Source organism: Hipposideros armiger, unplaced genomic scaffold, assembly GCF_001890085.2.
Source record: "Hipposideros armiger isolate ML-2016 unplaced genomic scaffold, ASM189008v1 scaffold_147, whole genome shotgun sequence".
Taxonomy (NCBI): Eukaryota; Metazoa; Chordata; class Mammalia; order Chiroptera; family Hipposideridae; genus Hipposideros; species Hipposideros armiger.
In genome coordinates, this window is record NW_017731497.1 from 1,635,993 (window position 1) to 1,651,464 (window position 15,472).

The window sequence follows — 15,472 nt, forward strand, 5'->3', positions numbered from 1 at the left end:
ATCTAGACCACATCTTGAGAATCACTTCACCAAAAAATACAAAGAAATGTGCATGGTGTCATTCTATACAATGATATTTTATGGTTTCCTTACATCAAGCCTTAAATTCCATTGTCTCTTCCCCTCCACTCTTTCAATCAGTGGCTCCCAAACTGCATGGACCTCATTGTAATAGTGAACCTGGAAAAGCACAAAATTATAATAAGAGAGTCTTTCAACTTGAACAAGATATTAGTACAATCAGTAGGAAAAAGTGTTAAGTAATTAATGTTGTACGTAATAGCCATTTTAACAGCACACCTAAAGACACAAAGAATATAAAGAGGGTGCATTTTCCTTTACTCTAAATTATTGCCATAGTCAAATTATTTAGCAAAAGAATCTTTAAAAAATAATGACCAAATAAATAACACATCAGCAAACTAAATGTTAGAATCTATTTACATATATATCCTATGGCCATGCACAAACAGGAAAAAGCTCATATCTTAGTTCTGCAGCTATATTTTTAAAAAGTTGATTCAGAAGGTACTAAATGATGTGTCATACCTCTAGAGTCATGTCAGCATCAGCAGCCATTAAGGAAGTCCAATTTTTAATATTTCCTGAAAACTTTGACTCTGCCAATAATAAAGGTACAGTCTGATGTCCCAGTCCACATTCTAAGGTAACTTGAACTGACTCTACAATAACAGTACAATTTTCCTCTGTTGATCGATGTTCAGTGTCTTTGAAATTTTCTGTTATTTCTGTTGCCATATCAACACCAAGAAACCAAGAGCTGTAATCACTAATAGACTTGACACCCCAAAGATTTTCCGTTTCCTTAGATATATCTTTGGATTCATCTTCTTTTGTCTTTGGAGACATAGCAGCCATGATTGTCATCACAGTATTAAGAATTATGGGTGAAATCTTTAAAAAGAAAGCAGAAAAATTTTTAGAATAAACTTTCCCAGATGAAAATAATTAATACATAATACAAAAGTTTAAAAGTAACTAATTAAGGGCCGAGTGGCGCATTGGTTAAGAACTGGCTTGGGACGCCAGAGGGCCCTGGTTCAGATCCCACATATGAGGGCCAGTGACACTGCCCTCCACAGCTAAGATGCTGAACAACAGCTCAACCTGGAGCTGGGTTGCCATGAGTCACCAGCGATGGCATAGGCTGCAGCCCCTGCTGCAGTGAGTTGCCATGGGCTACCGTGTGTAGCCAGCAGCCAGCGTGAGCGGCCAGCAGCCACAGTGAGAGGCCAGCAGCTGCAGTGAGCAGCCGCCCAGAAGCCGGCTACTGATCTGCCTCACCCGGGAAGAGTGCAATGATGGTGCCAACTTGGGCCAGTGAAGCAACGTCCTCCACAACTAGACTGAAGAACAAAAGGACAGCAACTTGTCTGTTCCCATTCCCCCAATTCCCCAGTTCTGTTCCCATCCCCCAATTCCCCAATTTTAAAAAACAAAAAGTAACTAATTAAAATTTTAAATATTCAAACTTCTTATCTAAGGAAAACAAGAGAACACACAAAATCATGTGTCAAGTCAACTAACTTCATAATAATGATTTCTGCTCAAATTACTCTGGACTTAAGTATGCATTATTATATGTCAATTGTTGAAACCACAGTTACATTTACAATTCAGAGTAAAATAATTTTATGTGACCAGAAAAATGTAGAAGTGTAACTGAAGTTTTCATTTTTCAACCAGCTGCATTACCTAAATCAAAGTGTATGGTCCTCATTAAGATGTACATACATGGTTTTCTTTTGTCTTATTGAAACAGAAAGCCTGAGAATCACCATGAATCCCCTTACACTTACCCCAAGATTTGCAAATTCTACGTCTTTTTATCTTTGGATAGCATCTTTGTTCACCTGTTCTTTCCCATCACTGTGCCTTACTTAGTACTAGAGTGACAATGCCTTCTATACCCAGTCATCACCCTCTCAGCCCACTCTCCCCACGTTCCCACCAACATGATTTTTCTGAAACCCAAATATGGGCATGTTGTTCCTATGCTCAAAATCTTCAACAACTTCCCATAACTTTCAGGATAAAATGCAAACTCTTTTTAGCTTAGGACACAAAGCTCTTTATGACCTGCTATTTATAATCAGCTAGCCAGGGTTTCTCAAAGTTTGAGCAATTCTCAGTTAAATAAGTACATTCCTTTATTGTTCATTCTCACAACTCTTACTTGTTTAATATGCTAAAGAGATAATATTATATCAGCAAAAGGAGGATCTGATATGCAATGCTTTCCAAACTTACCTGTCAATTAAATTCTTTTCTTTCCTTGTCTTATTAATGCTCCCGATAATCAGTGTGCTCAATCCTACAACTCTACCACACCATTCTCCTAGCCATATGGGTACCCCTCTAAGTGCCTAAAGGATTTTTCACACCTCTGCCTTTGTGCACACTGTTGGTTCTATGTGGATAACTCCTGCCCTCCCTCTCCATCTAACCTCCCTCAGATTTTCAAAACTCAGTTCAAGTAACCCCACTCCAGACAGCTTTCCCTGATGTCCTGAGTTAGAGCCCTTGCCTGGGCTCCCAACAGCACCTTGTGCATGCCTCTAGCACTGAGAGCTGGAGTCACTGCTTTACTTCTTTCTCTCTCATGTCATTAAGTTTCTTGAAGGCAGGGACCCTGTATCTCCAATGCCTTGTATAGGACACTTTTCATACATATTAAGAGCTCAAAAAGTTTGTTAATTAAATAAACAGATATACAAATATCAATCCCCCCAGCACCTTATCCTAGTGTCTTACACAAAGTTCATGCAATATCAAGTTTTCCCCTCATTTGCTACTTTAAGTCTTTAAAAAAGTAAATCTGTTAAAATAAATCTAAACTATCTAGAATTTTAAAATATTAAGAGAAAACTGCATTGTTATTTCATGATAATTCAAATGACATTAGTGAGAGACTTGGTTTAATCACTCTTGGCTATTTACCTATACAGTAAAGCTATCAGAATTAGTATTAGACATCTCAATTTTGTGTCCTTTGGACACAGAGAGAAATAGACTTGAGGCATTATTCTATATCTACATCTTCCATTTATAACTGGTCACGAGGTCAACTTAAAGAATATGAATGCCACTGGAGAACAGAGACTGCTTTTCCAATACTTCAAATGTAAGATATAAAAATAAGTAAATCCTAGTAATTTATGTATAGCACGCAGCTGTCATTACAAATATAAGCCAAATAAGACAATCACGTAATTAATTTCAATCAAAATATACATAAAAGCCTAAACACTTACAAATAAAATAAAAATCTCATTTTTTCATCCTTCCTTCCCTTCTCTTCCTACTCCATCTCTGCTCTCCCTCCAAAACATAATCTCCCCAACACACACATGCAAATGTGATTGATAAAAACTATCCTGATCATCTGTAGAAATTTAAAAGTACTCTTTCAAAGAAAATAGAAATATTTGCATTAAAGAAAAATTATTTTAATATTAGAGGTATTTATTGATAACTGAATATATGACTAATATAATGGTCTAGTTATGAGAGAAATAAAAAAATATTGTTAGAAAAATAAGAATTTTCACCCAAATAATATAATAGGCACTCACCTTAATTATAAATTCTCCAACTGCAATATTTATATTTTGTTTTCCTGAAGCCCATGCACATTTTTCCATAAATAGAGAACAGGGCTGTAACACCTAAAAACAAATAAATGAAATTCACATTTCCTTAGTAATAAAACTGTTGTGTATGTAACACACACAAGAACATGTCTTAATTTGAGATCTTTAACTATAACCTACTACTAAAAGCAAAAAGACAAATTAAATTAGCTGAGAATCTCTCGTGAGGGCTCCTCTTAACTATGACAAGCCAATGAACATTGTTAAAGGACTTTAAGCAGTTCTGATCAATTCCTTTATGCCAAATTCTTAAGTAATGATGCACATTTACTATTAGAAGTTTAAAATGGTTCCTTTTGCTAAAATGTCTTTTAAATGATGTCCTCTGTAAAATACACTTTTAAGATATCTAGAAAAATGAGCTAAAGACTATAATAAGGGCTTACATTTGCAAAGAGGTACCTGAGGAAATGAAATTGGCATGACATTATAATTTTTATGACCACTAAATCACTTAAAATTGTTATTTTCAACAAGCAGATCTGTTAACACCTTAAAAAAAAAAAAAAAGACTACGGTAAGGTAAGTAAATGAACAGTTTCCAGATTGCTTAGTAACAGGCCAGTCTTGAATATAATATAAGGTCCTTATCAGAATAAATTTCAAACTTTTAAACTCGATGATTTATTAAAACTATAAAGCCTGTATTCTCATATATCATTAAAGAAATAAAATAACCTTGCACCTAAATTGAATGGGGGAATTAGTACTGCATAAACTTTCATTTTAAAAACATTAGAACAAGCTTTTAATGGAGTGATTAATAGAGCTTTTATATATATCAAAAGAAGATGGTCCTAGTGAAGAATGTTTCATGAGAAAATACAGACTAAGCCAAGCACTGCATTTCTTTATGCAAGTCTCTCTGTCCACAAATATTCTTAAGATAAAACAACACTGCAAATGAGTCACATAACAAACTGATCCTCTTTTAACATAAAATTATCAATTCCACATTAAAACATAACTGGTGTGGTAACTATATCCATTAACTAAAATAATATTTTTCAACAATAATGTGAAAATATAATTGAAGATAGCTTTTAATACAGCAAAACACAATCTCTTTTGGTCACATGACTTCAACTGAATGTTTCCATTATAAGCTTTAAGATTTTAATACTCATTAATTCACTACATATATTTTGGTGAACAAAAGAAAACAGCTGAAAAAGAATGTTGATTTGTACTAAAATTCAAATTTGGTGCAACAGAAGACAGTATAATAGAAAGAAAACCAGTCTGGAGGTAGTCCTAGTTCTGTCACTAGCAGCCATGGCTAAATCATTTGACATCTTTGGAACTCAATATCCGTATCTGTAAAACCTCAAGTTTATGGTAAGGAATCTCTCAAGACCAACAGGGTTCTCACATTCTAGGATTCTATGAATCAACCATTTCTGCTATTTCTTCAATCTAAGCTTAAGATATCAGGTGATTCTTACTGTGGTAATGTTTTTTCCTCTCTTTTCTCTGAGAAAAGGGCAAGCAAGCACTTTAAGATCTTTCACAGAAGCTTCCATCATCTGTTCAAGTTTGGATGTCGAGAGAGAAAGGTCACACTGGAAAGAGGCTGTCAGAGCAGGAGCGTCGGCCTTTGTCAGGTTGGCAACAAATACCACTTCTGGATCTGTGATCTTGGCCTTTAAAGTCATATTTGGTCTTATAGCATCATCTAAAGAAACAAAAATAAGATCCAAAGAAGCTGTAGTAAAGTAAATCTTGTCACTTGAGTACATGCCATCTATTGTTGCTAAACTGTTTCTAACATCCTACTTTAATCGATATGGTGAAATTAACAATGCTAATAAATGATTGATAAATACTAATGATAAATGATTATTAACAAATGCTAACTGTGCAGGAAATGCAAGCTGATCCCTGTCAAAAGAAGATCATTGCCACTTTGACCTAGCGGGACTATTCATGTTTTGAAGTTCTTTTTGTCAGAATTAAGGTGTGTGCACATATATACACATATGTGTGTATTAGGTTATGTTGCAGGGGCAAGAAGGAGAAAACAGGAGAGGAGAATATCAGGAAGAGGGTAAGTGACTCTGATAAAATAAACAGACCATTATTTGTTTACATTGATTTTGCCATAAAGTATATAGTCAGTGTCATACAATCTATAGAATAAACACAGAGATATTAGATATGGTTACTGTTTAAGAAAGGTAAATGGAAAAATAAAATTCTGACCTTGCAAGTAAATGGTAATTTTCCAACCTTGCTGAGTTACATGCATACATTAGAGAGAAAAATGCCTGACCTTAGATGATTATAACTTAACATATAAAATCACTGATCTACTTGGTAATGCTGGAATAAACAATTCAGAGAACACGGAAATAGCTTCAGCATACAGTGAGACCAGACATCTGCAAACACTCTGGAGCTAAAGGAGTCTCAGGTGATGTCTAAGGGCATCATGCTGTCCTCCAATACCCCCCTTCTGTTTTTATCTGTTTAACTGCTCTTCAATACACTATAATTCTTATAAATATTTTCTACGAGTAAAAGACTCCCCTTCTGTAAAACAGGCTGCCAACCACTGACCAAGATTAATCCCCTCTATTTCTGGATGAGTAAAGAAATATTAGTGCAGAGTTGAAACCAGAGCAGAGGTTTCCTAGCCTCTAAACCTATATATATTTCTACTCTGCCTCTTTCATAAAAATCTATGTTTACCAAAATTTATCTATAAAATGTTTAAATTTGAAAAAGTAATTTTATATTCTTAAATTTTCCATTTCTCTTTTTTCCTAATTGTAATTTTTGTTAAAATATATAAGATGTCATGTATGAAAGGTAAACTCTGCTAACCTTTCTCTATCTTGACTTTTGCTGTAGAAGTCTGTCGGAGTGGAATCTGTACTTCTTTTGCCATACTTTCTGGACTCTGAGGCATGGCTTTGATAAAGAAATCTGCCACAGTCATCAGAAATTCCACACTGGCACATACATACAGCTTGTCAAGAACAGCATCAATATGACTTCTTCTATTTTTGTCTTGTTTGTAACTTATATCAATCATAGAACTGTTATCTTGGTCATTCTTCTTATCAATCATTCTGAAAAAAAAAAATTCATGATTTTATGCCGGCTAAAATAATTAAAAAGATGAAAATTTTCCTATATATCTTAATAATCTTTCTTTCACCCTTCAGTTTCTAATCTGAACAGAAAACAAGTCAGTGTTAACTGTAGTCTAATTAGCTAATTAGCATCCAAGACATGGTCTCCTAATCGCTACAGCAAGATTCATGCTATTAAGCAATTACAAACTATTTTATAATTACCATGCAATACTAGAAAAACAAATCAATAACTGATAGAATAAATTTTGGCAATTAAATTTAATTTATTTAATAATTAATTTAAAAGACATGAAATTTAAAAGACACCTCTTTACATTATTTTACAAAATAAAACCCCCTTGAAGGAATTTATCCAAACATCATCCTACATAATTTGAGTCCAAAAGTACTCAATGCAATTCAAATGAGCCAGTGTTTATCAAGTGTCTGCAATGATAGCTCTCACACATTCTCACACGTGCTGGAAAGAGCAGACTACCAAACAGATGAGGGCCTTCAATTACCCTTGCCTACATAGCTGTGGACAGCTAACCCCAAACGTGAAATGTGAAAACTAGAAAAGCTGGCTGCATGATAGCGCTCTTTTGTCATTTATTCATCCCTTAGAAAAACAAAGGGCTCAAAAGTATCCAGTATGTATTCAACGGAGTCCAAACATAGGTAGTAGCATAGCTTTTCTCCAAAAAACATCAAATACAAAAATATTATGTGTCTCATTATTTGGGAAAGAAATAAAAATATAATTAGGGTATTGAAGTTCATAGCAGGTTGATCAAAGTTAATGTTTCAAAATAGGTTGATAATGCGCAAATGCTAGGAATTCCACTTCTATTACAACTTTGAAAGAAATTTCACAGAACTGTTTATAGACAAAACAAAACAAAGGAAAGAGCTATAATTTTAAGGCTTTTGAAAAAGATTCTGCTTACTGGGAACAATTTGAAAAAATATATTGCCAACGGACCACCCCATGTGGATTTAACTATTAAAATTCTTACATTATCTTGGTTCCTACTTTTAAAACAGTACTCCATTTTATTACTAAGTTCCTTTTTAATTCAAACTTTAAAGCAGTTGAATCTGATATTAGCACTACTTCTTGATACTCTTCAAATTGCAGTATGGCCAAAGACCTCTTTTGATAATCCCCAGCCTAGCAATCAATGCCTGGTAGCAACGCCAGGTGCAATGTCAACCTTAAATAATGTACAGGAAATTCAGAGATGACAAACCTTGATGTTGCTCTTTCAATGCCTTCTCGAAGATCATCAAGGGTGCATGTCTTAAGTTTAATACCAACATTCATTGAGCCATCTTTAAACATCTTCCCTGAGGAGGCCATCAGATGTAGTCTGAGTTCACCAAGCCGGAGACTGTCATTATGACATGAAAGTTTGGATTCCTGTGGTATATTTTTCAAGCAAAAGAATCAATTACCTATAAATATTATATAATTACTTGTAAACATATTTCTTAATCAAGAGATTAAAGGCGAATCAGTACCACAAATTTTAAAGTATGGGTATTAAAACACAAAAACAGAACAGAGAATAATATGCACATTTGTGAGTATATATATATATATATGTATATATATATATATATATATATACAAATAAATACATGCGTGTGCTGATCCTCAACAACAGTTAATATATAAAAATTTATCTAATTTACAGTTCAATGCAAATAAAAATAACGAGGAAATATTTTTGTCAATCAATCCATCTAACTAATAAATATTTAATGAGCTTTTCTGTAACAAACACTGTGATAGGAACTATGGGGTTTATGAGAAAAGGTAAGGTACGGAGCATGAGCTCAGTGAGCTTAAAACCTAACTGAAAAAACAAAATAGAAATACATTTCAAGGAACATCAAAAGGAGACGCTGTAAGTTGTAAATGATCAACAAATGACATGTAGTCATGTATTTATTCATACTTATATCCTCCCATATTCCAAAAAGGATATTAAATGATTAGGTAAAGAATATAAACAGCAAAAGTTCAGAGGGTCTAAAAGATCAGTGTAGACTTGGAAAAATTCATGAAGAAAATAAGAACATAACTGAAACTTGGAGACTTAGTGGGATCAGACAGGCTAAGAGAGGGTAGAAGACATTCTAGGTGGGAAAAAACACGAGTAAACAATTTTTTTTTTTAAGATTTTATTGGGGAATTGGGGGAGGAGAACAGCGTTGGGGAATTGAAGAAAGGGAACAGCCAAGTTGCTATTCTTTTGTTCTTCAGTCTAGTTGTGGAGGACGTCGCTTCACTGGCCCATATTGATATTATCATTGCTCTCTTCCTGGGTGAGGCAGATGGGTCACTGGCCATTGGACAGCCGCAAAAGACAGCTCACGAAAGTGCACGCCCACTGCTGGCCAGCCCCACTGCAGCCTACTCGGTCGCCAGCGACTCAGGGCAGCCCAGCTCCAGGTCGAGCTGTTGTTCACCATCTTAGCTGTAGAGGGTGCAGCATCATTGTGGGATCCGAAAAGGGGCCCTGCAGCTCAGAGCTGGCGTCCCAAGCCAACTCTTAACCAATGTGCCACTAGGCCGGCCCAGCAAACAATTCTTAAGATGCTCTTAAGGCCCAAGGTTCAGGCTGCATTAGGCTTGACTAGTCCAATGAAAGAATGGTAGGGAATGAGGCTGGAAAGAAACATAGAGGCCTAATAAAGGTCTCAAATTCTAAACTAAACATTTAAAATTTTATTTATAGGAAAAAGGACCTCAGCCTTTATTTCAGCAAACACACAGCTCCAAATACTGTAGGTATGCCCAGACTTTAAAACAACAAAACCCAAACAAACAATAAAAAAAACAAAAAACCTTCCGTTAAGAACATTAGTCATAATTGTTCACTACAGACCGTGGCATTCATATAAGCCGCACTGGTGATGTGCAAATCTTGGCACACATGTTAGAACTCCACATCTCCTCTCACTCAAGCGAGTAACACTGCATGCAAGTGACTCAGAATAACATTGCTATTGGCAAACTTGGAATGCCTTTAATTTATAAAAATGGAAATAATTCACAAACTTCTGATTTGTAACTATTAATAGAAATCACCTGTGATACATCTACTAATCACAATATACTATGTTTGTGGTACAGTTACTGACATAGACATTGTGGAGCCACTGAATTTTTTTAGTAAGTTAAAACTCACAAAACACAATGATTTTTAAAGTAGGATGGGAAGTTAAAAATGGCTATGAAGCTGGCTGGCTGAGTGGCTCAGTTGGTTAAGAGCTCGCTCAGGAGTGCGAGTTCTGAGCAGAAGGGTCACCAGTTCGATTCCTGGCCTGAGCTGAGCTTCTGCTGGGCTGCCAATAGGTGGCAGGATGGCTCAGCTTAAAAAAAAAAAAAGGCTACATGAGATTCATTTAGGAAACTGAACTTGTGCCAGTGTTTAGGATGGAAGAAAGGAAAAAGCGCAACAAACAAGGAAGCCACTGCAGTACTCTAAGTGTGAGCTAAGCAGTTTCAAATAAAGCAGCAGTGAGAACTGATACAAAAGAACAAATATTTACTCAAAGAAAAAATTGACAGTAACCAGTGTCTAATAAATAAAGGTCAACAAAGAAGGAAGTAAAAGAAGACATACATTCTAAAGCTGGGGAACCAGGAGAATGATGGTACCTTAAGTAAAATGAAGAATACATTTAACTGTTCATTTTCCAGGAGGTAATTTTCTGATCTTTTCATTAACATTAAACATTAGAAATTAAGGCAGCTCATTGAACAAATGACAGATCTGTACAAGGTTCAATAATGACAATGTATGAGTATTGTATAATTTTTAGAAAACAATATGAAATGTAAGATAACCTATAAATGGCCATTAACAACAGATATAATACCCATAATCAGCATATATTATGGGTATTAATCAATACAAATTATGGGTATTATATGACATATGTATTATGAGTATTATATAATTTGATATAACCAAAAATGTTTATTAAAAGACACTATCTACATAATAAAAAATAGCTTTCTAAAATACCACCAGTACATTATTTAGTTCAAATCATTATGGTACTTGACCTTGGTTCTTCAATTCATTAATCAGTATCCTGAATACATATCTACTACATACAAAATTTATTTAATAGAAACAATTAATGCTTACATATCATGGATAATCATGAATTTTAAAATAATCTCCTAAGGTTCCAAAGCCACTATTATTCTCCTTAAACAGTTATAGATGCATTTATATCTAGTTATGTAGTAAACTTGTGCATATAATTAATCACTCATATACAAGTGATGGATCTAAATGTTTTAGTGCTAATGTTACCTGGAAAAAACCCAAAATGTTTCCTTAGCCTACTAGTATTAGAAACACTAACAAAGTGAAGACAGAGAGCAAGAGCAATGTATATTCTGTAGTCCAAATAGAATTTCAGAGACATATTTATTTTTTTAATGAATAACCACATCAAAAAAATGCCAGTATTCTAAAATTGAATATCATGAGTTGAGGATTTATTTTTAAATACAGAAATTTACTACTTACCTGGTTGATGCCATTGTTATAAAGGACAATAGAAAGAGATTCAAAGTGAAAGTCAAATTGGAGAGTGACATTCTGGTCCATAGAAAGCTTTGAGTCTGCCAAATCTTGTTCTGATGGTTCAAACACAAATACAAAAAATTAAAAAGCTTTAAATATGTATGATTTTACATATATTTTAAAAATCTGGGGTAATAATTTGTTTTTCTAAATTTATATCATATTATGAGACAATCAATAAAAATTGTAATGATTTATTCCATATATATTTAGTACAGGTCAAAGTGACAAAGGCAGATCATCTACACTAAAAAAAAGAAAAAAAAAGGGGGGGGACCTTGCAAAGAATATCAAGACAACATTTTTTTAAATAATAAAACGCACTTCCAGAGCAATACCAGTTATTACAGAGTAGTTTATAATTATCAAAGCATTTCATCTAACTGGTTACAAGCCATTCCCAAGAGATTATGAAACTGGAAACACAGAAAAGTAAAATACTTTGTCCTAGAACAGACAGCTAGTCAGTAGCAGACTCTCTGCTAGCACAGTACGCATCTCACTATCTTTAATTACTAAATCACCCAACCCATTACCTTTATAAGAACAGAATATAATTCAATAGCAGAGTCAAACAGAACTCAAATATAATGCGTGGCAGGGAGCCTTTGAATTGAGGTGAAAGAGACTTCAAGAGGTAATTTAGTCTTTTCCCTCATCTTTAGGCAGAAATATTTTAGACAGATGAAAAGTGATATTGCATTCAATCACCCTTACGAAGTGATTCTATAATCTCTTTTTGGAGATTGAGTCTATTCTTTGGACATTTATAGTAAAGTCTCTTCTTAAAGTTACTGTAACAGCAAACACTGAATAACTTTAACCACATAAAGGCTTCTCCAAGTTGGAAAACACTGGTCTTTTATTTTTCTTTACTTTTCTGAAAATAATTTGTATTCCCATCGTCACCATTTTTGCAGCTTTCATCTGAACTCACAAGTTTTCCAAAGTACCACATTAACCAAATAGCCAGAACCAGATACACAAATGGAACACAGCTGAACATGAGACCATTAATCAAGTAAAGCTTGCCTTCTATAGTTTATTCATCTGTACATAGTTCTTGTCAGTCACAGCACCAGCCTGCTTATCTAGCATTTGTCTATAAAGAGGCATGAACCCAACCTGTGGAGAAGATGCTGGTCTTCCCAAGCTCATGTAGCACTCATAGCTATCCACCTGAACTAAAACCTTACTTCGCAAACTGCCTGAAACATTTGTTTTGTGATCTCAACACAGAATGGGCCCAACTATAGCAGAAGCAAAGCTGGTATGACATTATAAACAGGAAGTTTCATAGACTGCTGTCAGCAGTAATAGCTTATACTATTCACATCAGTGACTTCAAATGATGAAAAAATTGAAATTATGTTCTATATAACCATTTAATAAAACAAGAAGGAATCTTATATGTTAGAAAAATTATCTTTTAGAAATGGCTGAATTTAAAAAGGTTCAGTGCTTTTAAAAGATTCAGTTTTAATAACCTGGAAAACTTCCTTATATCTGACCATATCATTCTCCAATAAAGCTAGATAAGTAAAGCTGGTACTATACAAGAATAGCTTCCTTTCTCATGGGCCAGTCCTCTGAGTATGATACCAAGGCCCTTTTCTCTCTTAATTATTTAGGGACCTTACTAATGCTGCATGTCTGGCTTGCTTTTCCTCTCAAGGTATACCACCTCAGTGTCTCTTGAGTTCAGCAAATTCAGCTTTTACAAGTGAAGGGCAAACATGCAGCATGCAGGCAGCAGGTGGTCCCTCCCCTTAAAGCAGACAATGAGCGCACTGCTTTCCCCTGGGAGCATCAAGGCAGCCCCAGACCCAGTCAACTTTCCACAGTAAATAAAAAAATGATACTGAATCAGTTCACACCACAGTATGCTGGACAACTAAAAAAAACACTAAATATGGCATTCATGCTAATTTTTCTCCATAATCAAAGCAAAAATCTTCATCAATACCTTTGAGGTGGTCAGGTCCACTCAGAACATCTTTTCTTATTCTTACAGCCTCCTGGGTAGGCTGTGTAGGGCTTGGCTGTGAAGAAGCTTCTCCAAGATTTTCCAGCAAAATTTTCATTAAAACTGTTAAATCATCTGCACTGAGAGCAACCTAGAAACCAACAATAAGTTGTTGTTAATACAAAGTAATAAAAAATGCAGAACATCATATTTATGTCTTAATTTATAGTTTCTGAAATTAACTGACTGTTCATCTAACTTTTTAAAAAGTTAGGACCACAAATGCCAGGAGAGAAGTATCTTATCTTGGATAGTATGAGACATTCCTCATGTGTGTAAACACGCTTCTGCCTCATCCATATCAAAGGCCCTGCCTCTGGTACTCCATCACTCTTCTGCCTTATCTGTTATTCTCAGTCTTGTCCTGTTTCAGGACCTGGGCTTCTCTCTCCTCCCCTTAGCTCCTCATCTCCATTCTACCTCTCTCTCTTCTCACCCAATACCAGCTCCTTCTTCCACATTATTATTTACTGCCGTCCAAACTCAATACAGAAGAGTGCTGTTCAGTTTCTGGACTCTGCCAAGTAAAAAGTTGCTCTCCTATAATATAGCTCTTACCCTCAGTACATATATATTTGAACATACATAAAACACTTGTTTAACTTATCAAGAATAATGCCTCTTAGAAGAACAACAAATTCATCTACAAAGCACTTTTAAAAGCCAAAACACAGACCAGGAAAGGAGTCTCTTGTTCATCTCCTACCTTTATAAAAGAGGAAGTGTGGCAAAAAGAAAGAAAAAGAAAGCAAGAGCTTTTGAGTCAGGCAGATCTGTATCAATTCTACCACTTTCAAGCTGTGTTGTTGACCAAATTTCCTAAACTCCCTAACTCAAGTTTCTTAATCTTTAGGAATGATATCCTCTTCCTCATAGGTGGCTGCAGAACATGAAGCAGAACCAACGAATCTGCTAAGATCCATTAACATTTTAATCCTTCTATCTTTTGTACGTTTTCCCTACACACAGAGTGGTCCAAAAGGCCTGTTTCGAGCACTCAAATACAAATTCACACAAGTATGCATGCATTCACAGCACCTTTTCCTCTGAACACCACAGGTCACTTTGTTCCCCAAATTAGACCACTATCACCAGGGAAATTGCCCGATTCCCAGCCTAAGTAAAATGGGGAGATATTTTAGCTTGAGATAATAACTAAGGATTTCTTGTTTGCCTCAAGCCGCAGTCCTCAGATAATAGGTGTCACTTTAACTTCCTAGAACTTCTCTGTGTATTCATTCCCACTTATGATACCGACCTAGACATCCCAGCTGCCTGAAGAGCCGCTAACTTTACCACCTTCTTTGGTTTCCTGTGGGTGAAAAGAGCAACTGCTATCATATATTTAAACTGACCTTCAATAAGTCTGAAGGGCCATTTGAGAGGTGGTCCCACAGTTCTTGAAAAACTGTCAAGCTGATCTACCCAAAACAACTTGTTGATGTCACCTGCCTGATACCCTTTCTTAGCTGCACTCCAGACGCAGGAAAACTATATAGATTCTGACCTATGAGCAGGTGTTTCAAGAGGCCTGGATCTCTGTCAAAATAGGCAGTGGAGACCGTATCAACTATGGCTGCATTCTTGATTTAATGGGGATCCTTTTAGTTAAAGTGATAACCACGCTTCGATGCTAAACTGATGGATATTACTTTTTTTTGTTTCTTTTGAACTACTTAAGCATAAAGGAAAAGCACAGAGAATATTGTAATCCTCCCCCACTGTACCTACCATCTAGTTTTGTCAAATCTGAATAAGTTCCTATATAAGCTTCAGATCTTTTTTCCCCAATATGAAAATGGTTGAAGCCCCATGTTTACTTCTCTGAGTCCCCATTCCCTTCTCCTTTCCTCCCCAAAGACACTATCCTGAATTAGAGAATTATTCTTTCCATGAATGCTTTCTTACATTTACCACTATCTCATTCCCCTATAAACAATATACAGTATTGTCGAACGTCTTATTGTAAAATTGAAATAATATATTGGGTTGTTGGGAAAGTCATGACGTATTTTGTCTATGTTTTTCAAAGGTCATTTATTTATATAAAGAACAAAGATCAACCAATGATATATT

The 15,472-nt window shown here is 35.2% G+C and overlaps 1 protein-coding gene across 1 annotated transcript in view; it reads right to left on the bottom strand.

The window, feature by feature from the left end:
* Positions 1-15,472, bottom strand: part of VPS13C (vacuolar protein sorting 13 homolog C) — a 178,169-nt gene that overhangs the window by 55,145 nt on the left and 107,552 nt on the right. The window contains exons 47-54 of the mRNA XM_019650776.1: positions 13,337-13,487; positions 11,314-11,423; positions 8,008-8,177; positions 6,501-6,748; positions 5,120-5,349; positions 3,597-3,689; positions 550-915; positions 94-180 (exon numbers count right to left, since the gene is read on the bottom strand). Of these exons, the coding sequence (XP_019506321.1) occupies positions 94-180; positions 550-915; positions 3,597-3,689; positions 5,120-5,349; positions 6,501-6,748; positions 8,008-8,177; positions 11,314-11,423; positions 13,337-13,487 (1,455 nt within the window). The remainder of the gene's footprint in view (positions 1-93; positions 181-549; positions 916-3,596; positions 3,690-5,119; positions 5,350-6,500; positions 6,749-8,007; positions 8,178-11,313; positions 11,424-13,336; positions 13,488-15,472) is intronic.